The sequence below is a fragment of the Pimephales promelas genome, chromosome 9 (genome assembly GCF_988280905.1).
Source record: "Pimephales promelas chromosome 9, fPimPro1.hap1.1, whole genome shotgun sequence".
Classification (NCBI taxonomy): Eukaryota; Metazoa; Chordata; class Actinopteri; order Cypriniformes; family Leuciscidae; genus Pimephales; species Pimephales promelas.
Window position 1 is genome coordinate 22318146 of NC_142777.1, and position 24818 is coordinate 22342963.

At 39.4% G+C, this 24818-nt stretch overlaps 1 protein-coding gene across 5 annotated transcripts in view; it reads right to left on the reverse strand.

The window, feature by feature from the left end:
• Positions 1-15027: 15027 nt before the first annotated feature.
• Positions 15028-24818, reverse strand: part of fgf13a (fibroblast growth factor 13a) — a 119174-nt gene continuing 109383 nt past the window's right edge. For all 5 annotated transcript variants that reach the window (XM_039664711.2, XM_039664710.2, XM_039664709.2 and 2 more), the window contains 2 exons: positions 21877-22075; positions 15028-16724 (listed from right to left, as the gene is read on the reverse strand). In XM_039664711.2, coding sequence (XP_039520645.1) covers positions 16588-16724; positions 21877-22075 — 336 coding nt within the window. In that variant the 3' untranslated portion in view covers positions 15028-16587. The remainder of the gene's footprint in view (positions 16725-21876; positions 22076-24818) is intronic.

Consider the following 24818-nt stretch of genomic DNA (forward strand, 5'->3'; position numbering starts at 1 on the left):
AGATATCGAAACTCAAAAATTCGGCCCGAAAAAAAAAACGACAGTGGTACCCCTTACGTTTTTTTTTTTTGGTCGAAAAATTAAGTTTCTCCAATCTTCCCAAAGCTCTGGATTCTGATAGAGGGCCATGAGACTTACACCTGAGTGCAAAAATGGAGGCTCTAGCCCCTTCCAGAGCTGAGATATCGAAACTCAAAAATTCGGCCCGAAAAAAAAACGACAATGGTACCCCTTACGTTTTTTTTTTGGGCGAAAAATTAAGTTTCTCCAATCTTCCCAAAGCTCTGGATTCTGATAGAGGGCCATGAGACTTAGACCTGAGTGCAAAAATGGAGGCTCTAGCCCCTTCCAGAGCTGAGATATCGAAACTCAAAAATTCGGCCCGAAAAAAAAAAACGACAGTGGTACCCCTTACGTTTTTTTTTTTGGGCGAAAAATTAAGTTTCTCCAATCTTCCCAAAACTCTGGATTCTGATAGAGGGCCATGAGACTTAGACCTGAGTGCAAAAATGGAGGCTCTAGCCCCTTCCAGAGCTGAGATATCGAAACTCAAAAATTCGGCCCGAAAAAAAAACGACAATGGTACCCCTTACGTTTTTTTTGTTTGGGCGAAAAATTAAGTTTCTCCAATCTTCCCAAAGCTCTGGATTCTGATAGAGGGCCATGAGACTTACACCTGAGTGCAAAAATGGAGGCTCTAGCCCCTTCCAGAGCTGAGATATCGAAACTCAAAAATTCGGCCCGAAAAAAAAACGACAATGGTACCCCTTACGGTTTTTTTTTTTGGGAGAAAAATTAAGTTTCTCCAATCTTCCCAAAGCTCTGGATTCTGATAGAGGGCCATGAGACTTACACCTGAGTGCAAAAATGGAGGCTCGCTCTGGATTCTGATAGAGGGCCATGAGACTTACACCTGAGTGCAAAAATGGAGGCTCTAGCCCCTTCCAGAGCTGAGATATCGAAACTCAAAAATTCGGCCCGAAAAAAAACGACAGTGGTACCCCTTACGTTTTTTTTTTTTGGGCGAAAAATTAAGTTTCTCCAATCTTCCCAAAACTCTGGATTCTGATAGAGGGCCATGAGACTTAGACCTGAGTGCAAAAATGGAGGCTCTAGCCCCTTCCAGAGCTGAGATATCGAAACTCAAAAATTCGGCCGGAAAAAAAAAACGACAATGGTACCCCTTACGTTTTTTTTTTTTGGGCGAAAAATTAAGTTTCTCCAATCTTCCCAAAGCTCTGGATTCTGATAGAGGGCCATGAGACTTACACCTGAGTGCAAAAATGGAGGCTCTAGCCCCTTCCAGAGCTGAGATATCGAAACTCAAAAATTCGGCCCGAAAAAAAAACGACAATGGTACCCCTTACGTTTTTTTTTTTGGGCGAAAAATTAAGTTTCTCCAATCTTCCCAAAGCTCTGGATTCTGATAGAGGGCCATGAGACTTACACCTGAGTGCAAAAATGGAGGCTCTAGCCCCTTCCAGAGCTGAGATATCGAAACTCAAAAATTCGGCCCAAAAAAAAAAACGACAGTGGTACCCCTTACGTTTTTTTTTTTGGGAGAAAAATTAAGTTTCTCCAATCTTCCCAAAACTCTGGATTCTGATAGAGGGCCATGAGACTTAGACCTGAGTGCAAAAATGGAGGCTCTAGCCCCTTCCAGAGCTGAGATATCGAAACTCAAAAATTCGGCCCGAAAAAAAAAAAACGACAATGGTACCCCTTACGTTTTTTTTTTTGGGCGAAAAATTAAGTTTCTCCAATCTTCCCAAAGCTCTGGATTCTGATAGAGGGCCATGAGACTTACACCTGAGTGCAAAAATGGAGGCTCTAGCCCCTTCCAGAGCTGAGATATCGAAACTCAAAAATTCGGCCCGAAAAAAAAACGACAATGGTACCCCTTACGTTTTTTTTTTTTTGGGCGAAAAATTAAGTTTCTCCAATCTTCCCAAAGCTCTGGATTCTGATAGAGGGCCATGAGACTTACACCTGAGTGCAAAAATGGAGGCTCTAGCCCCTTCCAGAGCTGAGATATCGAAACTCAAAAATTCGGCCCGAAAAAAAAAACGACAGTGGTACCCCTTACGTTTTTTTTTTTGGGCGAAAAATTAAGTTTCTCCAATCTTCCCAAAGCTCTGGATTCTGATAGAGGGCCATGAGACTTACACCTGAGTGCAAAAATGGAGGCTCTAGCCCCTTCCAGAGCTGAGATATCGAAACTCAAAAATTCGGCCCAAAAAAAAAAACGACAGTGGTACCCCTTACGTTTTTTTTTTTGGGAGAAAAATTAAGTTTCTCCAATCTTCCCAAAACTCTGGATTCTGATAGAGGGCCATGAGACTTAGACCTGAGTGCAAAAATGGAGGCTCTAGCCCCTTCCAGAGCTGAGATATCGAAACTCAAAAATTCGGCCCGAAAAAAAAAAAACGACAATGGTACCCCTTACGTTTTTTTTTTTGGGCGAAAAATTAAGTTTCTCCAATCTTCCCAAAGCTCTGGATTCTGATAGAGGGCCATGAGACTTACACCTGAGTGCAAAAATGGAGGCTCTAGCCCCTTCCAGAGCTGAGATATCGAAACTCAAAAATTCGGCCCGAAAAAAAAACGACAATGGTACCCCTTACGTTTTTTTTTTTTTGGGCGAAAAATTAAGTTTCTCCAATCTTCCCAAAGCTCTGGATTCTGATAGAGGGCCATGAGACTTACACCTGAGTGCAAAAATGGAGGCTCTAGCCCCTTCCAGAGCTGAGATATCGAAACTCAAAAATTCGGCCCGAAAAAAAAAACGACAGTGGTACCCCTTACGTTTTTTTTTTTGGGCGAAAAATTAAGTTTCTCCAATCTTCCCAAAACTCTGGATTCTGATAGAGGGCCATGAGACTTAGACCTGAGTGCAAAAATGGAGGCTCTAGCCCCTTCCAGAGCTGAGATATCGAAACTCAAAAATTCGGCCCGAAAAAAAAACGACAATGGTACCCCTTACGTTTTTTTTTTTTGGGCGAAAAACTAAGTTTCTCCAATCTTCCCAAAGCTCTGGATTCTGATAGAGGGCCATGAGACTTACACCTGAGTGCAAAAATGGAGGCTCTAGCCCCTTCCAGAGCTGAGATATCGAAACTCAAAAATTCGGCCCGAAAAAAAAACGACAATGGTACCCCTTACGTTTTTTTTTTGGGCGAAAAATTAAGTTTCTCCAATCTTCCCAAAGCTCTGGATTCTGATAGAGGGCCATGAGACTTACACATGAGTGCAAAAATGGAGGCTCTAGCCCCTTCCAGAGCTGAGATATCGAAACTCAAAAATTCGGCCCGAAAAAAAAACGACAGTGGTACCCCTTACGTTTTTTTTTTTTGGGTGAAAAGTTAAGTTTCTCCAATCTTCCCAAAACTCTGGATTCTGATAGAGGGCCATGAGACTTAGACCTGAGTGCAAAAATGGAGGCTCTAGCCCCTTCCAGAGCTGAGATATCGAAACTCAAAAATTCGGCCCGAAAAAAAAACGACAATGGTACCCCTTACGTTTTTTTTTTTTGGGCGAAAAACTAAGTTTCTCCAATCTTCCCATAGAAAGCTCTGGATTCTGATAGAGGGCCATGAGACTTACACCTGAGTGCAAAAATGGAGGCTCTAGCCCCTTCCAGAGCTGAGATATCGAAACTCAAAAATTCGGCCCGAAAAAAAAAACCACATTGGTACCCCTTACGTTTTTTTTTTTTGGGCGAAAAATTAAGTTTCTCCAATCTTCCCAAAGCTCTGGATTCTGATAGAGGGCCATGAGACTTACACCTGAGTGCAAAAATGGAGGCTCTAGCCCCTTCCAGAGCTGAGATATCGAAACTCAAAAATTCGGCCAGAAAAAAAACGACAATGGTACCCCTTACGTTTTTTTTTTGGGCGAAAAATTAAGTTTCTCCAATCTTCCCAAAGCTCTGGATTCTGATAGAGGGCCATGAGACTTAGACCTGAGTGCAAAAATGGAGGCTCTAGCCCCTTCCAGAGCTGAGATATCGAAACTCAAAAATTCGGCCCGAAAAAAAAACGACAATGGTACCCCTTACGTTTTTTTTTTGGGCGAAAAATTAAGTTTCTCCAATCTTCCCAAAACTCTGGATTCTGATAGAGGGCCATGAGACTTAGACCTGAGTGCAAAAATGGAGGCTCTAGCCCCTTCCAGAGCTGAGATATCGAAACTCAAAAATTCGGCCCGAAAAAAAAACGACAATGGTACCCCTTACGTTTTTTTTGTTTGGGCGAAAAATTAAGTTTCTCCAATCTTCCCAAAGCTCTGGATTCTGATAGAGGGCCATGAGACTTACACCTGAGTGCAAAAATGGAGGCTCTAGCCCCTTCCAGAGCTGAGATATCGAAACTCAAAAATTCGGCCCGAAAAAAAAAACGACAGTGGTACCCCTTACGTTTTTTTTTTTGGGCGAAAAATTAAGTTTCTCCAATCTTCCCAAAACTCTGGATTCTGATAGAGGGCCATGAGACTTAGACCTGAGTGCAAAAATGGAGGCTCTAGCCCCTTCCAGAGCTGAGATATTGAAACTCAAAAATTCGGCCCGAAAAAAAAACGACAATGGTACCCCTTACGTTTTTTTTTTTGGGCGAAAAATTAAGTTTCTCCAATCTTCCCAAAGCTCTGGATTCTGATAGAGGGCCATGAGACTTACACCTGAGTGCAAAAATGGAGGCTCTAGCCCCTTCCAGAGCTGAGATATCGAAACTCAAAAATTCGGCCCGAAAAAAAAACGACAATGGTACCCCTTACGTTTTTTTTTTTTGGGCGAAAAATTAAGTTTCTCCAATCTTCCCAAAGCTCTGGATTCTGATAGAGGGCCATGAGACTTACACCTGAGTGCAAAAATGGAGGCTCTAGCCCCTTCCAGAGCTGAGATATCGAAACTCAAAAATTCGGCCCGAAAAAAAAAAACGACAATGGTACCCCTTACGTTTTTTTTTTTGGGCGAAAAATTAAGTTTCTCCAATCTTCCCAAAGCTCTGGATTCTGATAGAGGGCCATGAGACTTACACCTGAGTGCAAAAATGGAGGCTCTAGCCCCTTTCAGAGCTGAGATATCGAAACTCAAAAATTCGGCCCAAAAAAAAAACGACAGTGGTACCCCTTACGTTTTTTTTTTTGGGAGAAAAATTAAGTTTCTCCAATCTTCCCAAAACTCTGGATTCTGATAGAGGGCCATGAGACTTACACCTGAGTGCAAAAATGGAGGCTCTAGCCCCTTCCAGAGCTGAGATATCGAAACTCAAAAATTCGGCCCGAAAAAAAAAACGACAATGGTACCCCTTACGTTTTTTTTTTGGGCGAAAATTAAGTTTCTCCAATCTTCCCAAAACTCTGGACTCTGATAGAGGGCCATGAGACTTACACCTGAGTGCAAAAATGGAGGCTCTAGCCCCTTCCAGAGCTGAGATATCGAAACTCAAAAATTCGGCCCGAAAAAAAAAAACGACAATGGTACCCCTTACGGTTTTTTTTTTGGGCGAAAAATTAAGTTTCTCCAATCTTCCCAAAACTCTGAATTCTGATAGAGGGCCATGAGACTTAGACCTGAGTGCAAAAATGGAGGCTCTAGCCCCTTCCAGAGCTGAGATATCGAAACTCAAAAATTCGGCCCGAAAAAAAAACGACAGTGGTACCCCTTACGTTTTTTTTTTTTGGGCGAAAAATTAAGTTTCTCCAATCTTCCCAAAACTCTGGATTCTGATAGAGGGCCATGAGACTTAGACCTGAGTGCAAAAATGGAGGCTCTAGCCCCTTCCAGAGCTGAGATATCGAAACTCAAAAATTCGGCCCGAAAAAAAAAACGACAATGGTACCCCTTACTTTTTTTTTTTTTGGGCGAAAAATTAAGTTTCTCCAATCTTCCCAAAGCTCAGGATTCTGATAGAGGGCCATGAGACTTACACCTGAGTGCAAAAATGGAGGCTCTAGCCCCTTCCAGAGCTGAGATATCGAAACTCAAAAATTCGGCCCGAAAAAAAACGACAATGGTACCCCTTACGGTTTTTTTTTTGGGCGAAAAATTAAGTTTCTCCAATCTTCCCAAAGCTCTGGATTCTGATAGAGGGCCATGAGACTTACACCTGAGTGCAAAAATGGAGGCTCTAGCCCCTTTCAGAGCTGAGATATCGAAACTCAAAAATTCGGCCCAAAAAAAAAAACGACAGTGGTACCCCTTACGTTTTTTTTTTGGGAGAAAAATTAAGTTTCTCCAATCTTCCCAAAACTCTGGATTCTGATAGAGGGCCATGAGACTTACACCTGAGTGCAAAAATGGAGGCTCTAGCCCCTTCCAGAGCTGAGATATCGAAACTCAAAAATTCGGCCCGAAAAAAAAAAACGACAATGGTACCCCTTACGTTTTTTTTTTGGGCGAAAATTAAGTTTCTCCAATCTTCCCAAAACTCTGGACTCTGATAGAGGGCCATGAGACTTACACCTGAGTGCAAAAATGGAGGCTCTAGCCCCTTCCAGAGCTGAGATATCGAAACTCAAAAATTCGGCCCGAAAAAAAAAAACGACAATGGTACCCCTTACGGTTTTTTTTTTGGGCGAAAAATTAAGTTTCTCCAATCTTCCCAAAACTCTGAATTCTGATAGAGGGCCATGAGACTTAGACCTGAGTGCAAAAATGGAGGCTCTAGCCCCTTCCAGAGCTGAGATAATCGAAACTCAAAAATTCGGCCCGAAAAAAAAACGACAGTGGTACCCCTTACGTTTTTTTTTTTTGGGCGAAAAATTAAGTTTCTCCAATCTTCCCAAAACTCTGGATTCTGATAGAGGGCCATGAGACTTAGACCTGAGTGCAAAAATGGAGGCTCTAGCCCCTTCCAGAGCTGAGATATCGAAACTCAAAAATTCGGCCCGAAAAAAAAAACGACAATGGTACCCCTTACTTTTTTTTTTTTTGGGCGAAAAATTAAGTTTCTCCAATCTTCCCAAAGCTCAGGATTCTGATAGAGGGCCATGAGACTTACACCTGAGTGCAAAAATGGAGGCTCTAGCCCCTTCCAGAGCTGAGATATCGAAACTCAAAAATTCGGCCCGAAAAAAAACGACAATGGTACCCCTTACGTTTTTTTTTTTGGGCGAAAAATTAAGTTTCTCCAATCTTCCCAAAGCTCTGGATTCTGATAGAAGGCCATGAGACTTACACCTGAGTGCAAAAATGGAGGCTCTAGCCCCTTCCAGAGCGGAGATATCGAAACTCAAAAATTCGGCCCGAAAAAAAAAACGACAGTGGTACCCCTTACGTTTTTTTTTTTTTTGGGCGAAAAATTAAGTTTCTCCAATCTTCCCAAAGCTCTGGATTCTGATAGAGGGCCATGAGACTTACACCTGAGTGCAAAAATGGAGGCTCTAGCCCAGCCTTTCTCAAACTTTTTTCAGTCAGGGCACCTTTCAAAAGTGCATAAAATCTGGCACCCCAGTGTAAAATATAATTTAAAAACACTGCATAATCCAAATGTAAATGCAAATGTCTTGTTTAGTTAGACAGAACAGTAATGAATATAGCATAATATGAACTGTAAATAACAATAATAAAAAAAACTGTATAGTACCTTTAAAAACAAAGGTTTGCAAAGTAATTCACAAAATAATTAATCAGAGACACAAATGCCATAAAACCGTAAGAGATGGACCGCCCAATACAAGAACCCAATAACAAATCCAGACCAGGAGAACTCAAATGAAGTGCAGGATGCAGTTAAAATAAAATAAAAAGGGGAAGACATTAATATATATATATATATATATATATATATACACACACAATGCAATAAGAAAAAGATGCATGTTAAAAAATGCACCAGAGATAAGCAGGAATGTTTTTCCATATAGTGCTTGTTTTTTTATCCATGCCATGCACATGCACACACACACACAATAATCCACAACAAGAGAGGGAGAAAGATCTACATGCGTGCATGCAGCGCGTATACGCGCTCACACAAGCCGGGGGTGGGGGTGACCACAATCGAGACGTGAGCCTGGTGCGACGCACACAGCCGCCCTATCCTGGCAGGGTTGGATGAGAGGTGGTCAGGTGTCTTTTAAGTTTGCGGAATCATCCCTTGGTTTGATAGTTTCATCCCATATATTAGACACAACGGGAGAGGGCATGTTGCATCCCCAGTACTGAGGAAGTAGGCTGAGGCTCTATTTCACAGAAAAACTTTCCGGTTCTTGGGGGGATTTTCTTTTCAAAAAAAAAAAAAAAAAAAAAGATCCATGATGCTGTAACTAAAGTGACCTAAATTTACGTTTATTTTTACGTTTCTGTCAGTCTGAGGTGTTGTTGCTATAACGCGTTGCTATGGATTGCGTCACTTCCGTCACGTTTCGTGTCTTGCGAGACGGATTTTTATGCTTAATTTTATATATTTATCTAAAATGAATTTACAATTTTATTAATACGTTCATATGTTTAAAAAGAAGAATGTAAATATGTAAATTCAAATATATATATATGAAATGTCAGTTGTTTTTTTTTATTTATTTTTTTTTAGCCTACGTAATTTTTTGGCGGCACCCCTGACACAGTCAGGGGGCACCCCAGTGTGCCGCGGCACCCACTTTGAGAAAGGCTGCTCTAGCCCCTTCCAGAGCTGAGATATCGAAAACTCAAAAATTCGGCCCGAAAAAAAACGACAATGGTACCCCTTACGTTTTTTTTTTGGGCGAAAAATTAAGTTTCTCCAATCTTCCCAAAGCTCTGGATTCTGATAGAGGGCCATGAGACTTAGACCTGAGTGCAAAAATGGAGGCTCTAGCCCCTTCCAGAGCTGAGATATCGAAACTCAAAAATTCGGCCCGAAAAAAAAATGACAATGGTACCCCTTACGTTTTTTTTTTTTTGGGCGAAAAATTAAGTTTCTCCAATCTTCCCAAAGCTCTGGATTCTGATAGAGGGCCATGAGACTTACACCTGAGTGCAAAAATGGAGGCTCTAGCCCCTTCCAGAGCTGAGATATCGAAACTCAAAAATTCGGCCCGAAAAAAAAAACGACAGTGGTACCCCTTACGTTTTTTTTTTTTGGGCGAAAAATTAAGTTTCTCCAATCTTCCCAAAACTCTGGATTCTGATAGAGGGCCATGAGACTTACACCTGAGTGCAAAAATGGAGGCTCTAGCCCCTTCCAGAGCTGAGATATCGAAACTCAAAAATTCGGCCCGAAAAAAAAACGACAGTGGTACCCCTTACGTTTTTTTTTTTGGGCGAAAAATTAAGTTTCTCCAATCTTCCCAAAACTCTGGATTCTGATAGAGGGCCATGAGACTTAGACCTGAGTGCAAAAATGGAGGCTCTAGCCCCTTCCAGAGCTGAGATATCGAAACTCAAAAATTCGGCCCGAAAAAAAAAACGACAATGGTACCCCTTACGTTTTTTTTTTTGGGCGAAAAATTAAGTTTCTCCAATCTTCCCAAAGCTCAGGATTCTGATAGAGGGCCATGAGACTTACACCTGAGTGCAAAAATGGAGGCTCTAGCCCCTTCCAGAGCTGAGATATCGAAACTCAAAAATTCGGCCCGAAAAAAAACGACAATGGTACCCCTTACGTTTTTTTTTTGGGCGAAAAATTAAGTTTCTCCAATCTTCCCAAAGCTCTGGATTCTGATAGAAGGCCATGAGACTTACACCTGAGTGCAAAAATGGAGGCTCTAGCCCCTTCCAGAGCTGAGATATCGAAACTCAAAAATTCGGCCCGAAAAAAAAAACGACAGTGGTACCCCTTACGTTTTTTTTTTTTGGGCGAAAAATTAAGTTTCTCCAATCTTCCCAAAGCTCTGGATTCTGATAGAGGGCCATGAGACTTACACCTGAGTGCAAAAATGGAGGCTCTAGCCCCTTCCAGAGCTGAGATATCGAAAACTCAAAAATTCGGCCCGAAAAAAAACGACAATGGTACCCCTTACGTTTTTTTTTTTTGGGCGAAAAATTAAGTTTCTCCAATCTTCCCAAAGCTCTGGATTCTGATAGAGGGCCATGAGACTTAGACCTGAGTGCAAAAATGGAGGCTCTAGCCCCTTCCAGAGCTGAGATATCGAAACTCAAAAATTCGGCCCGAAAAAAAAACGACAATGGTACCCCTTACGTTTTTTTTTTTGGGCGAAAAATTAAGTTTCTCCAATCTTCCCAAAGCTCTGGATTCTGATAGAGGGCCATGAGACTTACACCTGAGTGCAAAAATGGAGGCTCTAGCCCCTTCCAGAGCTGAGATATCGAAACTCAAAAATTCGGCCCGAAAAAAAAACGATAGTGGTACCCCTTACGTTTTTTTTTTTTGGGCGAAAAATTAAGTTTCTCCAATCTTCCCAAAACTCTGGATTCTGATAGAGGGCCATGAGACTTAGACCTGAGTGCAAAAATGGAGGCTCTAGCCCCTTCCAGAGCTGAGATATCGGAACTCAAAAATTCGGCCCGAAAAAAAAACGACAATGGTACCCCTTACGTTTTTTTTTGTTTGGGCGAAAAATTAAGTTTCTCCAATCTTCCCAAAACTCTGGATTCTGATAGAGGGCCATGAGACTTAGACCTGAGTGCAAAAATGGAGGCTCTAGCCCCTTCCAGAGCTGAGATATCGAAACTCAAAAATTCGGCCCGAAAAAAAAACGACAATGGTACCCCTTACGTTTTTTTTGTTTGGGCGAAAAATTAAGTTTCTCCAATCTTCCCAAAGCTCTGGATTCTGATAGAGGGCCATGAGACTTACACCTGAGTGCAAAAATGGAGGCTCTAGCCCCTTCCAGAGCTGAGATATTGAAACTCAAAAATTCGGCCCGAAAAAAAAAACGACAGTGGTACCCCTTACGTTTTTTTTTTTTGGGCGAAAAATTAAGTTTCTCCAATCTTCCCAAAACTCTGGATTCTGATAGAGGGCCATGAGACTTAGACCTGAGTGCAAAAATGGAGGCTCTAGCCCCTTCCAGAGCTGAGATATCGAAACTCAAAAATTCGGCCCGAAAAAAAAACGACAATGGTACCCCTTACGTTTTTTTTTTTTGGGCGAAAAATTAAGTTTCTCCAATCTTCCCAAAGCTCTGGAATTTGATAGAGGGCCATGAGACTTACACCTGAGTGCAAAAATGGAGGCTCTAGCCCCTTCCAGAGCTGAGATATCGAAACTCAAAAATTCGGCCCGAAAAAAAAACGACAATGGTACCCCTTACGTTTTTTTTTTTTTGGGCGAAAAATTAAGTTTCTCCAATCTTCCCAAAGCTCTGGATTCTGATAGAGGGCCATGAGACTTACACCTGAGTGCAAAAATGGAGGCTCTAGCCCCTTCCAGAGCTGAGATATCGAAACTCAAAAATTCGGCCCGAAAAAAAAAAACGACAATGGTACCCCTTACGTTTTTTTTTTTGGGCGAAAAATTAAGTTTCTCCAATCTTCCCAAAGCTCTGGATTCTGATAGAGGGCCATGAGACTTACACCTGAGTGCAAAAATGGAGGCTCTAGCCCCTTCCAGAGCTGAGATATAGAAACTCAAAAATTCGGCCCAAAAAAAAAACGACAGTGGTACCCCTTACGTTTTTTTTTTTGGGAGAAAAATTAAGTTTCTCCAATCTTCCCAAAACTCTGGATTCTGATAGAGGGCCATGAGACTTACACCTGAGTGCAAAAATGGAGGCTCTAGCCCCTTCCAGAGCTGAGATATCGAAACTCAAAAATTCGGCCCGAAAAAAAAAACGACAATGGTACCCCTTACGTTTTTTTTTTTTTTGGGCGAAAAATTAAGTTTCTCCAATCTTCCCAAAGCTCTGGACTCTGATAGAGGGCCATGAGACTTACACCTGAGTGCAAAAATGGAGGCTCTAGCCCCTTCCAGAGCTGAGATCTGGGATTCTGAATGCCAGTATCCTCAAACACTGTGTTAATCCGCGCCGTGCCGAGTCGAGGGGGTTGAAGTACGTAAAGTTGATAATTCTGCGAATGACTGCAATTGCAGATTTCAAACAGAGATGGCGACAGAGGAAAACCCCAGACTGCAGCTTTAATTAACAAGAAAGGGCCTCAGAGAGAAAATAATGGGAGTGCATAAAGCAACAGCACAAGAGATGAAATGTGTCGACCTGCTGCAATGGAACAGACTCTTCATTAGTTCATTTCAGCTTACAGAGCACTTGACTGCTGTATATACATACTGCACCACAAGAGATTCTCAGGCACTGTTCCTGGTCCTTATGTTTTCTCTGTCACACACCTACATACTCAATAGATTTACAGTTATCTGTAACATACATTTTTACAGGGATTCACTGAAATTAAAAATGATGGCTGATAATAAAGTCTATTTTGTCTAAATACGGTACAGTAATTTAAAAAAGAGCACAAAAAAGGATTGTTTTAAATGCTACAGGTGAATACGCATCATGTTATAATGTACAAAATGAAACATTTATTTAGCTAAAGATTACATATCCAGTGTTATAAAATTAGCATTTTTCAAGATAAACCTTAAAGGGCACCTGTTACGCCACTTTTTACAAGATGTAATATTGGTCTCGGATGTCCCCAGAATGTATTTGTGAAGTTTTAGATCAAAATACCCCACAGTTAATTAATTATAACCATTTGAAAATGTCATTTTTGGGGCCTGTTTAAAAATGAGCTGTTTTGGTGTATACGACCTTAAATGCAAAAGAGCTGCATATTCCTGCCCTGCCTTTGGATGAGGGCGTCACTTGCATACCTATGGCAGTCGGTAAGCAGCAGGGCTGAGAGAGTAAGAGACCCGCTATTTTGAATGTCATTCAGCCGTACATGTTTGAATCGGAATATATAAATAATCTCTGATCAGACCCAGATGACGAAGAGACTCCGGCAGAATAAACACAAATGAGAATGGACCAGTATGTCTCGGTGTGGTTATTTGATACATTTATGTACTTATAGAGTTGTAATTGCGTCCCCTTTGAAATTATCGATATGCCACACATACACAGACACACACAAACACTAACGTTGGCGCAATCTTTTGAAACTACATACACATTCTGTGATAAAGTTTGCTACGTACAAGCGAAATTACATATATGCGAGGGACCTGTTGCATCATGTTTATTTGTCATACAGGTGCTTCTGTGGCAAATGTGAGAAGATGGCTAACTTACAGAACAAGAACATATGCAGTTTTTAATACAATATCTTTAAAAATATATATATTTCTAAACGTGTGGTTACACACTATACAAACAAGGTTTAAATTATATACACAGACATCCTACAACGACAACAACTTTAGACGCATTTGTTGTTGAATTGGCTGACATCGACTGAAATGACTATTTGCTCAAAAATCATAAAATACACTTACTGGAGGTGACGTTGGATCACAAACAGTAGATGACGATCCACAGTTGAGGATTAACTTTGAAGCAAGACCTGCTTTCAATTGATTCTCGTTCACAAAACAGTCATTCAGAAAATGATTCGCTCAAACTTAAACTTATTTACGAAGGAAAGGCGCCACCTAAACTTCCAAAATACAATACATCCACTGTGTTTTTAGTGGCTCTGATGTCGGAAATAAGTGAAAAATACTATGCATGTCATTATTACATCCCATCCCACAACAGAACACTTATGTTTCCATGAGACATTACCGGCTGTCGTTGAAACAACAGAGGATGGTGTACAGATCACCGAGGGCGGAGTCTATGCCACAACCACACTGTCAATCAAACCCCTTGCTCAATTCTATGTCACAAAGAGCTGAATCTTAGAACAGCTCGTTCTGAGACAGTGCATATGATTTATTGAGATTGTAAAAAAAAAACACTGGGTGGATTTTTATCATTCTAGGGTGGTTTTGCTCACACACTGCCAACAAACATTTATGTTCAAACACCATGTAAAAGTGAATTTTCCATAATAGGCGCCCTTTAAGTGAGCATTAAATGACAGTTAAGGTAATACAATGAGTATGCCTCGATCTACACTACCGTTCAAAAGTTTGAGGTCAGTAAGACAAAAAAAAAAAGTAACTTATTCAGCAAGGACACATTAATCAAAAATGATAGTAAAGACATTTATAATATATCAAAAAAAAAATGCTGTTCTTATGACTTTTATATTCATGAAAAAAACTATCAAGGTTTACAAAACATTTTAAACCACTCACCTGTTTTCATCATTGATAGAAATGTTTCTAATGTTTTCTTGAACAGCAAATCAGTATATAAGAATAAATTCATTTTTTAGATAGCAAGTATTTCACAATATTACAATTCTTACAGTATTTTAATCAAATAAATGCAACATTGGTGAGCATAAGAGACTTCTTTCAAAAATCTTACCAACCCCAAAGTTTTAAACAGCAGTGTATTTCTAATATTGACATTATATATAATGCCCCAATAAACATCCATCCGGTGAGCTGTGGAGATCTATAATTCTATAATGCAAGAATATAAACTCTTTTTTCATTTTTCAAACAGTGATCTCCAATGTTCACACTATATGACTCAAGGGAACTCTTGGTCACAAGGCTGTCTATCATACTGATTAATTACATGAATCTGCTCCTCGAGGTAGAAGCCATGCAGGAGTCTTGACTCCTGATATAGAAGTGGATATAGTTGGCTATATCACTGGCTCAACTACACGCCAACACCAGCCAGGAAAGCATCAAAAACAACATCCGTTCCCAAGTGCAGTGCTATTTGTCACCTTCTTACAACACAGTGCTCTGTTTAGTGCTGTTTTACTTTTGTTCACGCTGGAAACAACACGAAAACGGTCAAACAACAGCACAGTTCGATTGCCAATGTTTTTTGTTCTCTGGTATCACTCTAATTGCTCTGTATTTGATTATGTTGGAACAATATGACTATTTAATACCCCAATTCCAAAAGGGTAAATAGATTAAAACAAGATGTAAGAGGCCATTAAAACAAACTGAATTGGAAAAGAGAAAAAGATAGGATCCATTGGCCAGTATGCCAAGTGAATAATAATACAATTACGAAGCGAACAAATAAAGCACAGACGCATTTTAAAAGTATATCTTAATATAAACATTTTATTCAGTGCATTGTATGTACACAACAAATAAGAAACAACTTGAAGGTACGTGACAGAGTGTCAGTCAGTACGTACATGTTGTTTGCCAGTTTTTATCCTGGTAGTTTTGAACATATGATCCAGGGAGGAGTTAATACACTTAGCCTAAATCATGCAGCTCTATTCCTGACCTCTCTGCAGTCTCCCATGCAACAGATACTGTAGAAAAACGAAACCCAGAAGGAAACAGAAGAGAGAAGAAACCCCCTCTAGCATGTATGACGTTATGTTGCCCGAGGGAAATGATATATACTGTGCTGCAGCCCACAAAATGGGTCCTTACTGTATACAACCTGATTTGTACATGCCCTGTACAAGATTTTTTTTGTATTTTTTTTTTTTTACTTTTACAAATTAGACACACCCTAAAAAAATGCAACCAACTTAAGTTCCACAGTATAATTTTTTTGTTTGCTCATTTATATAGAAAATTGTCACCACCATAAGTAATACACAAAATGGAGTCCAGGTGGGACCAGTATCGGTGACCAGCATTGACCAAAGAAGAGACGACATAGGCGGGAAAGGCAAAAACACAAGCACACAGACTTAAGGAACCTAGAAAAGAGATGACGGGACGCAAACGAGACAAAAGGGGTCAAACAGCCATAATTAACCACACATCCATCTCCTTGAATACTGAAACCTCTCAATAATCACTCCCATCAGACAAAAAAAAACCTATTCATCATTCCCGTCCTGTCATGCGTGTATATATACATATATATGTACCAGTGTGGTCTGGCAGCTCGAGGGGAAACTCTTACAGTTCTGTCTTTGGTGCGCCAGATCTCCAGTCGCCGTTTAAACCTCAAAAAACACTGATGAGGGGGAAGAACAAGAGGAAGAGAAAGTAAGACAAGCTCACAGCTAATTCAAACAATTAGCAAGCCAAAGCCTCCTGCTTCTGAGAGGCTCAGCTTCTCTCTTCATGTGAGCAGAACGTAGGCTTTATATTCCCATGCTAGAGAGCAAGCCCTCTGAGCGAGTGCACATGAACACAGGGTCCCCTCCCCCCACACACGGGGGAATGGTCTCTTCTCTATTAGCTTCACACTCAGGAAGCATGGAGGACAAGGGTGGCTTTCTTCCACTGCACATGTGCAGCTAAACCCTCACTTACAGCCCTGAACTCTTAACAAATGTATTAATTCATCAGGACCTGCAATGCTAGTAAATGAACCTTGACTGCTGAGATGGACTAAAACCAAACGTCCCACTGTATGAAACGCTACAATTGTTTTTTTCACATGGAAAAGGCATTAATGAGAGTGTTAAAGGCGGGGGAAAAACAACAACAATGAGCTAAATAAACAAGCTAATTATAAAGAAGTCCAATCAAATGTTACTCTAGTTTGCAAAGTGAAGGATGGTTATGTTGTGTTTCATGTTGTCCTGAACCACTGAGAGCTTTTTTGGAGAGAAGTCTGTGTGAAGTCTCAAGCATTCAGAGGTTTTGGTGAAGGCGTAAGGTAGCGGGCCGGGCCGGGTAAACCAGGCTACGTTGACTCGTTCTGACTCACAGCTTTGCCCCCGTTCAGCACAGCGGAAGCACTCCGGCTCTTAGTGGGTGTCCCGCTGCCAGAACGTGAGAACTCCGTCAGGTCGTGCAGAGAGGGTTCCCTGTACATGGCCACTGAAAAACACAAACAAAGAAAGAGTCTTTGGTTAGTAAAAGCTTCCAACATTTTATGTTAGACGCTGTGCACAGAGAAAAGGAAATGGGGTGAAAATGTACTTATTTACTGCATGAAAGCCACTGATTAAGCAAAACAGACATTTTCCTTCAAGTTTAGTTGACTGAATATTTGCAGTATGAAAATAAACAGAAAAAAGTCAACATTTAATGGCTGATAATTATCTAAGCCTTTTATCAAAACATTTAAAAACAACAAAACTCCTATAACCAACAGAAACAAAATCATATAAGAGGCACAAGAAACTACATTAAGAATATGGGAAAAAGGTCACTTTCAGAAAATTGGCGACGGCAATATAAAATTATAACTACTGTTCAAAACGTTGGGGTCAATAAGATAATTAAGAAAGAAATGAATACTTTTATTTCACTGTTTAACATTGCTAATAATAAGAAATGTTTTTTTGAGCACCAAAACAGGATAGGATCATGTGACACTGAAGACTGATGGAGTAATGATGCCGAAAATTCATATAAATGACATATTATATTACATAAATATATTACAACAGAAAACAGATATTTTAAATAGTAATAATATTTCACATTTTTTTCTTTCTTTTTACTGTATTTGAGCAGCCTTGGTGAGCACAAAAGACTAAAAAATCCTACCAACCCAACTTTGGCTATTAACGATAGCATTAATATAGCTATTATTTTAAGAATGAGGTTTGGTAATTGAAGTTGCTACATCAAAATTGTTAAAATGTTAGAGAACCTCACTAAGTTATATACACACACAGGTAAAAACTGTTGCGGTACAGTGGAGCAGAACAGACTGTGAGAAGTGATTATGGAAGTCAAGCAGGAAAGTGCTTCGGTTCTGAACTTTTCAGCAGAAACACTTTCTTTAGGAAGCTAATATCTATGTTTATACAGAAAATGCATTGCCCAAACACCTGCTATCTGACACACGTGTCTAACCCAAGCACTTCAGGCAACACGTTTACATCATAACTCCAAAAAGCCACTAGGTAGCCAGTGTGCTAAAATGTGTCTGTCTGATCATCTTAACTGTGGATGTGCAGTACAGGCAGCATCACAAACCCTTTAACCTCACACAAAGCTTATTCTGCCTGCAACAGGCAATCGATATAGCACTTAAGCAGAAAGCTCTAAGAATCAATAGTTGACTTATTGGTTGTGCAACCAAGTGTGGAGCTTCTCCCTGGAGGGATGCAGGAGTCTTGAGGCTCACGGCCAGCTCATTATTAGACTTTTCTCTGAGCTTTGTCATATAGCATCTCATCATTAAAGCCAAATGTTCTGCAACAATGTTCTTCAAAGAGTGAATGCATCAATATGACAGTACATGGTTGAAGTGTTAATCACTTTTAAATGTATAAAATATGTTTCCCAATTATATTAATTGAACATAAAAATGAGGCCCCAGGCTCAGCGACTATGGATGAATATACATCAGCCGTATGGTGTCAGGTTCTTTGGGAATGGTAATGATCTTAAAGGCTGCACTCTGGACTTAGAATACAGTACTTTGTGAGCCGAGAACTGGCAACCGAAGCGATGTTCACAGTGAGGAGAAAGTTCTTTAATTGGTCCTCTGGAAGAATACAGCTAAGAAATTTTTATAAGGCAGCGAGCAAAACTTCCAAATCCCACTCGGTCTTTAAATGACATAACTCTCCTCTGCAACAACTAAACTCACAACTGACACAATCATCACTTTTCTACAAACGATTATGGTATCACCACTTTGCAAAAAGCTTCAATTTGTTAATATTTGATAAATGTATATGGTTAACAATGATCATTTATTAATCTAGGGTAATGTTAATCGTTTAATATACTATAAATTTATGTTAATTAATAATATATTATATTACTATCATAATACTACCGTTAGAAGTTTGGGGTCATATCAGTAAGATTTAATTTTTAATTTTTTTTTTTTTAAAAGAAATTATTAATTAATCTTTATTTAGCAAGGATGCATAAAATTCATCAAAGGTGACAACAAAGACATTTACAATGTTACAACATAATTATATTTTAAATAAATGCTGTTCTTTTGAACTTTCTATTGATCAAAGAATCCTGAAGAAAGTATCAGTTAAGTATCTAAAAGAATATTAAGCAGCACAACCAGCAAACAAATTTAGGTTCTGGTTCCCAGAACGTTCCTAAGGAACATTCTCTTTACGTTATCAAAATGGAACCAAAAAATAACCTACATGGAACGTTCCTATAATGTTCTTGTTTGGTGGTTCCCGAAAAATAACCTCATGGGACCATTCGGGAACGTTAGGGGAACGTTCTGTGTTTGCTGGGACTGTTGTCAACATTGATGCCAAGAAATGTTTCTGGAGCATCAAATCAGCATATTAGAATGATTTCTGAATGATCATGTGACACTTAAGCCTGGAGTAATGATGCTGGAAATTCAGCTTTGCTATACAGGAATAAATTACATTTTAAAATATATTAAAACAGAAAACAATTAGTTTAAATTTATTCATATTTCACAATAACAGGACACAAGACAGCATTAATTGGAAAAGCAAATTTGCTTTAGGCTTTTTTTCTCAGAGAATGTACTGTACACTGAATAAGTGTACTTTATATTGTTATTTCACCCTTTAAGCACAAACCGCACTAAATGGCTGATATGACCTCTAAAATCAACTGTAGTAAATCATCTTCAAAGTGAATGTCCTTCAAAGCCAATGCATTACTAGTAACACTCACCATCCTCTCAACACACTCCAAGCCTCTATAGAAAAAGGAAATGCATTTTCACAAGCTAAGGCTTTCTCTGAGAACAAAAATGTTTCTCAGCTGCTAAGCCTCCATTTTTAATTTCTAATCAAATAAAAAGACCTTGTTTTCATTCTTTAAGCAGTGAAAAGCATTACTGATTTCTGTAAGTACTTGTGTGACATTATCAGACATAGGGCCCAATCATACACCCAGCGCAATGCAGCGCCAGGCAAGTGTTCTTTGCTAGTTTCAGCCCGACGCGGTTATCATTTTCACATCCTGTGCCACGTTGTTTAAATAGCAAATGCATTTGCAAGCATTTGTGCGCCCATGGGTGTGCTGGTCTGAAAACGAGGTGTGTTGAGGTGGATTGTTGTCCCTTGCATAGATGGTTGTCGCTCGTGCCATGGCGGATTCACTATTTAGATGGTGCAATTTGCAAGCAGAAAAACTTAACGCAGGAAACTTCCATTCAAAAAGGCTAAAAACGAATAATTTCGAATCATAAGGCTGCCCTAAAAATAAAGCTGATCCGTCAGTTTGACTGGATGAGCTGTCAGTTTTCCATGATTTATTTTCAGACATCATGAGAATAACGTTATACTTCGTATTTTAACGTGACATGCTACAACAAGAATATCTATGGGAAGAGCTCTTTTCAGTCGCTGCTTTCTTTTCCTCATGATTTTTATTTTTTCCTTTACCATCCGCTGTAAAAGTATGAAAAAGGACAATATAGACTGCACATTTGTGGTCAGTTCTCCCAAATTTAATTTACGATATTCCATTAATAATTCACTGGAATGCATGAAGAATCTCTGGTTATTCTGCTCGAATCCTCAAGTCTCTTCCCAGGTTTGTTTTCACAGGTAAATGCAATTTATAATCTGTCAAAATGACAGAAATCACTTTTATATAGTGTCACGCAATGCTAAAGTTAATGAACATTTTTGATTAAGGCTTGTTATACAATACAGATATTTGCCTACTACAGTGATATTTAACCAAAGACTTGCAATTTTGTGGCTATTTTTGGTCTGTTGCAAGTATCTTGTTGATTCTTTTAAATTTCATTTTAATGTTCGATGGTTGAAGGGTGAATCGATTAATGTCATCTCATTGTGACACTTTTTTAGCGTATTACATTCATAGAGCGAGCCTTTCACTGATTGCTTACAGCTTAAATGGAAGTTACACCCATAATTCATGCAAAGCTTCATGAAGCGTAGGAATAAGGTGGATAGGGACACGCCCGAAGTGCGCTTGTGCCGTGCTCTTTAGACCATGTGCTTAGATCGTTAAAATAGGGCCCATTATGTTCAAAAACTCATTTGTGTAGCATGAGCCATTTGAGAAGTTACTGCTTTACATAAAAGCAAAGCGGCTCTTAGTTAAGAGATTCATTTGTCTAATCTTCATTAAGAGAAAAATCCTAATTATGCATCTTTACTAAAAGAAGAGCAAGGCATTAAAAGTCCATCTAAAAGCAATAACACTTCATATGTTTACCTTGAATTTGGCACATCATTGATACCGAGAGACAAAAGTAATATTTATGTCTTTCAAATGTAAGCTTTTATAAGTCATCATGTGAAACCTATTCATACTTTTTCCACAACAACACATTTCCACAGAGTTAGTATTTTTTGTTGACAAGGAAGTATGCAGACAGCAGTTGAAAGTCAAAAGGAACTTTCGCAAAAAAAACAAAGCTCTGTTGTGTTCTTGTCGGAGATGGCTGCCTTGGCCTGGATGGAAGGGTACAGGTCTGTTTGCTGTCAAAAGCTGCTTTATCATTCCAGAGCCTTTATGCATAGACAAGGCTTGAAATGGTCTGATTGTGCTGGCGTCAGCAGCGCTCCTTACAGACTCCACTATCCACACCTCATCAACTCAGCCAAGAGCCTGCGACCAGCGTTTCCCACAGGCGCATGGAGAGAACAAGGTGCCACACTTTACAAGGGTTGAGAGACAATGAAGGGGCAGATTGTGTGCTCACAGGCCCGAAGCCCATAGTTTTTAGAGAATTCATAAGGATAGTGGGGTACGTATAATGAAATTTCATTTTGACAAAGCCAAAAGATACAATATTTTTTATAAAAGTGAAGACAATAAAAGATACAAAAGATGCCTTTTGTTTTGTTTCCTGTCCAGTAGATGAATCATCAGGGTTCCCTAGAAACTTTTTGAATAATCATTTTCTAAAACTGCACTCAAAACATTCACTCTTAAGACATTTTTAGCTGATTAAATGTTTTAAAGCTAGATAAGGTCTCCAGCTCTAAAATCATCTTATGGAGGTAGTTCTCACAAAGAGCAAGTTAAATGAGTCAATAGAAATATATTAAATTGTACAGAGGTGTTGACTTACCTTTCAAAGGCTTGGGGAGGAAGTGTGCAGCAGGCTTGTTCTTTTTCACATGGTTGCCCTTCATAATCTCTCCTTCCTTGTTCAGGCCCAGGTACCAGCCCCTGCCCGACTGCTGTTGTCTATAGATCATGGAGGAGTATGTCACGTAGTAGTTCTCAAACACTGACTCCTTAAACTTGCACTCAGGTGTGAAGTGTTCCTGGACAGCAAGGGACAGGAGAAAAAAAAAGTAAAATGAGGATTGGCCCAGAAATAAAAAAATAATTTATGTGACACAATGGATTGTAATAAGTAATATGGTATTATGCACATTCATAGAAAAATACAGCATCTAAATATCTCTTCACTCTGAAAACTTACAGCAGAAGTTTTTTTTTTTTTTTTTTATAATTTATATACTTAGTATACAAAGACAACTATAGCTAAGACATGTAATAGGCTGATGTTCCTGCAAAGTATAAAAAATATATATAACTAGGCCTATAACCAGTTTTGGGGTGGGACTATCAGTCCAACCAAAGGCAGATGAGGAGGAAAACAATTTAATTACCTAAAACCACTGAAATAAAAGTAAATATAAAAAACCTAACACTTGCTTTATTTCAGCAAGTTAGCAAGGAAACATTTCTAATTCTCATTTAGTTTAACGTAATGTACTCAAATGAATTAAACTAAAACTGAAATAAAAATGAATGAAAAACATTAAAAATATTAATAAAAACTATATTTTCTCAGTGATAATAAAATAACACTGTGGGAAAAAAAATTACATTTTCCAAACGTTCTTATCGTTAATAAAAAAAAACATTTGGTCCCAGTGCAATAAACTGTATTTTTCTCTTTTATCTGGTCCAGTCTTTTCTTTTTCCCCTAATAATCTTCAATCTCCCATTAGCACTTCCAAAAACAATCTATGTTGTAGTGTTGCATAAACATGCTAATGGAGTTTGAGGATTAATCGCTCTTCGGCTCGGTCTATGGATTGGGCCGTATTGAATATGTTCGAGAACACCGTGTGCACTTCAGTGATTCATTATACATGCTCGCCTCCTACTTGATCCTATATTGACTACATGCTACGTTAGGATATCGTAAACAGTGTAAGAGGGTGAAAAGATGAGAGACAGTGAATAGAGCAATATCAAATTACATTATTCTGCATGTTATCTGGCTAACTAATTGCTTTCCAAGAGGTGTCTAAGTCATTCACCAGCCCAATAGAGCATTCGAAAAAAATCAATGCCTAGGCAAAGCCACAATAACACACCCACTGCTCATTGATCCACACTTCCTGCTTAGTGTGTGTGTGTGTGTGTGTGTATATATATATATATATATATATATATATAGTCTAGTCTCAGCTGGTTAATACTGGTGAACCATGCAAAGCTAAAATGCAGCATATTTCTTAAAAAAAGAACTTGTATAATCTTTCACAAAAAATTTATTTCAGACACATCTTGGTAATAATATACACATTGAATTTATTATGCAAACGTTCATACAATATCCATCTCCTTAAATGCAAGAGTGAAGTAAATTCTAACAGAAAGTCATTAGAAGTGGTTAGATTAATATCCACACAGCCTTTGGGATGCTGTTGCAGTAACTGAACGGCTCCGTTCAAATGGATTACAGCACCTCAGGGTTTTATGGCTGTAATCTTTACTGTTTGAGTGTGGCAAATGATGTGGAAATATTACAGAGAGAGCTGTAAATCAAATTATGTTTTTCATCAGAGCTAAGGGAAGAAAGAAAAAAAGGTAAATAATCTGTCGTTCCGCAAATATCACCAGGGTAAAGTGTTCCTTCAGCTCTGAGAGCTTGATGCACTTAAAAGGAAAATTTACAGTAACTTCGAGATTTACACAGGAGACAGCAGATTAACAGCAAATTGTGTTATTTCATGCTGCTTCCTGTATCAATTACATAAGTGTCTTTGCACATGTATATTGTGGCTACAATTTCAATAACTGACAAACATGCATAAGCTAATCAGACATCTCCCCCACCTAATCCGAGTTTGCCAATTAAGAATTTCATCAGTTGCTATTTTTGTAACATATCAGTTCTATTTTTTTTTTTTTAAGTGGGTAGCTCCAGAGTCATAGAGAGAAAGAGTTGCGACATGCTTTGATGTCGCCGCGACGGCTGTTCATGTTCTTCTATGGACAGACAGCAGCGATTGCATTCTTAAACTGTAAATATAAAATAAAACACACACCCAAGGACTTTTAGACCTGTTATTCCATTATACAGTATATGTATATAGGTCTCACACACATCATCAACTCATCCCTCCACACTGGCATTTTTTCCCTACAGCATTTAAGCAAGCTCGGGTAACTCCACTGCCTAAAAAAAAAATCAGTGCTAAACACATCACTCTTAGTGAACTACAGACCTGTCTCTCTCCTACCATTCATTGCAAAAATACTTAAATGAGTTGCTTTCAACCACGTATCATCTTTCCTGTCCCTGAACAATCAGCTGGATGTCAACCAATTAGGCTTCAAGAAACGACATTCAACCGAGACTGCATTGCTGTCGGTCACCGAAGCCAAATCATCAGCCCTCATCCTCCTAGATCTGTCTGCTGCATTCGACACTGTAAATCATCAGATCCTTCTGTCCACCCTCTCATCACTGGGCATCACAGGTACTCCTCTCCACTGGTTTCAGTCCTATCTCACAGGTAGGTCTTCCAGGGTCACGTGGAGAGGTGAGGTCTCAAAAGCACATCAACTGACCACAGGGGTTCCCCAGGGTTCTGTTCTTAGACCGCTCCTCTTCTCCATTTACACCACATAACTTGGACCCATCATGCAGGCACACGGTTCCTCTTACCATTGCTATGCCAAAGACAGCCAGCTCTACCTCTCATTTCAACCAGATGATCCCACAGTACCTGCACGAATCTCAAGCAGTCTGGCAGACATCTC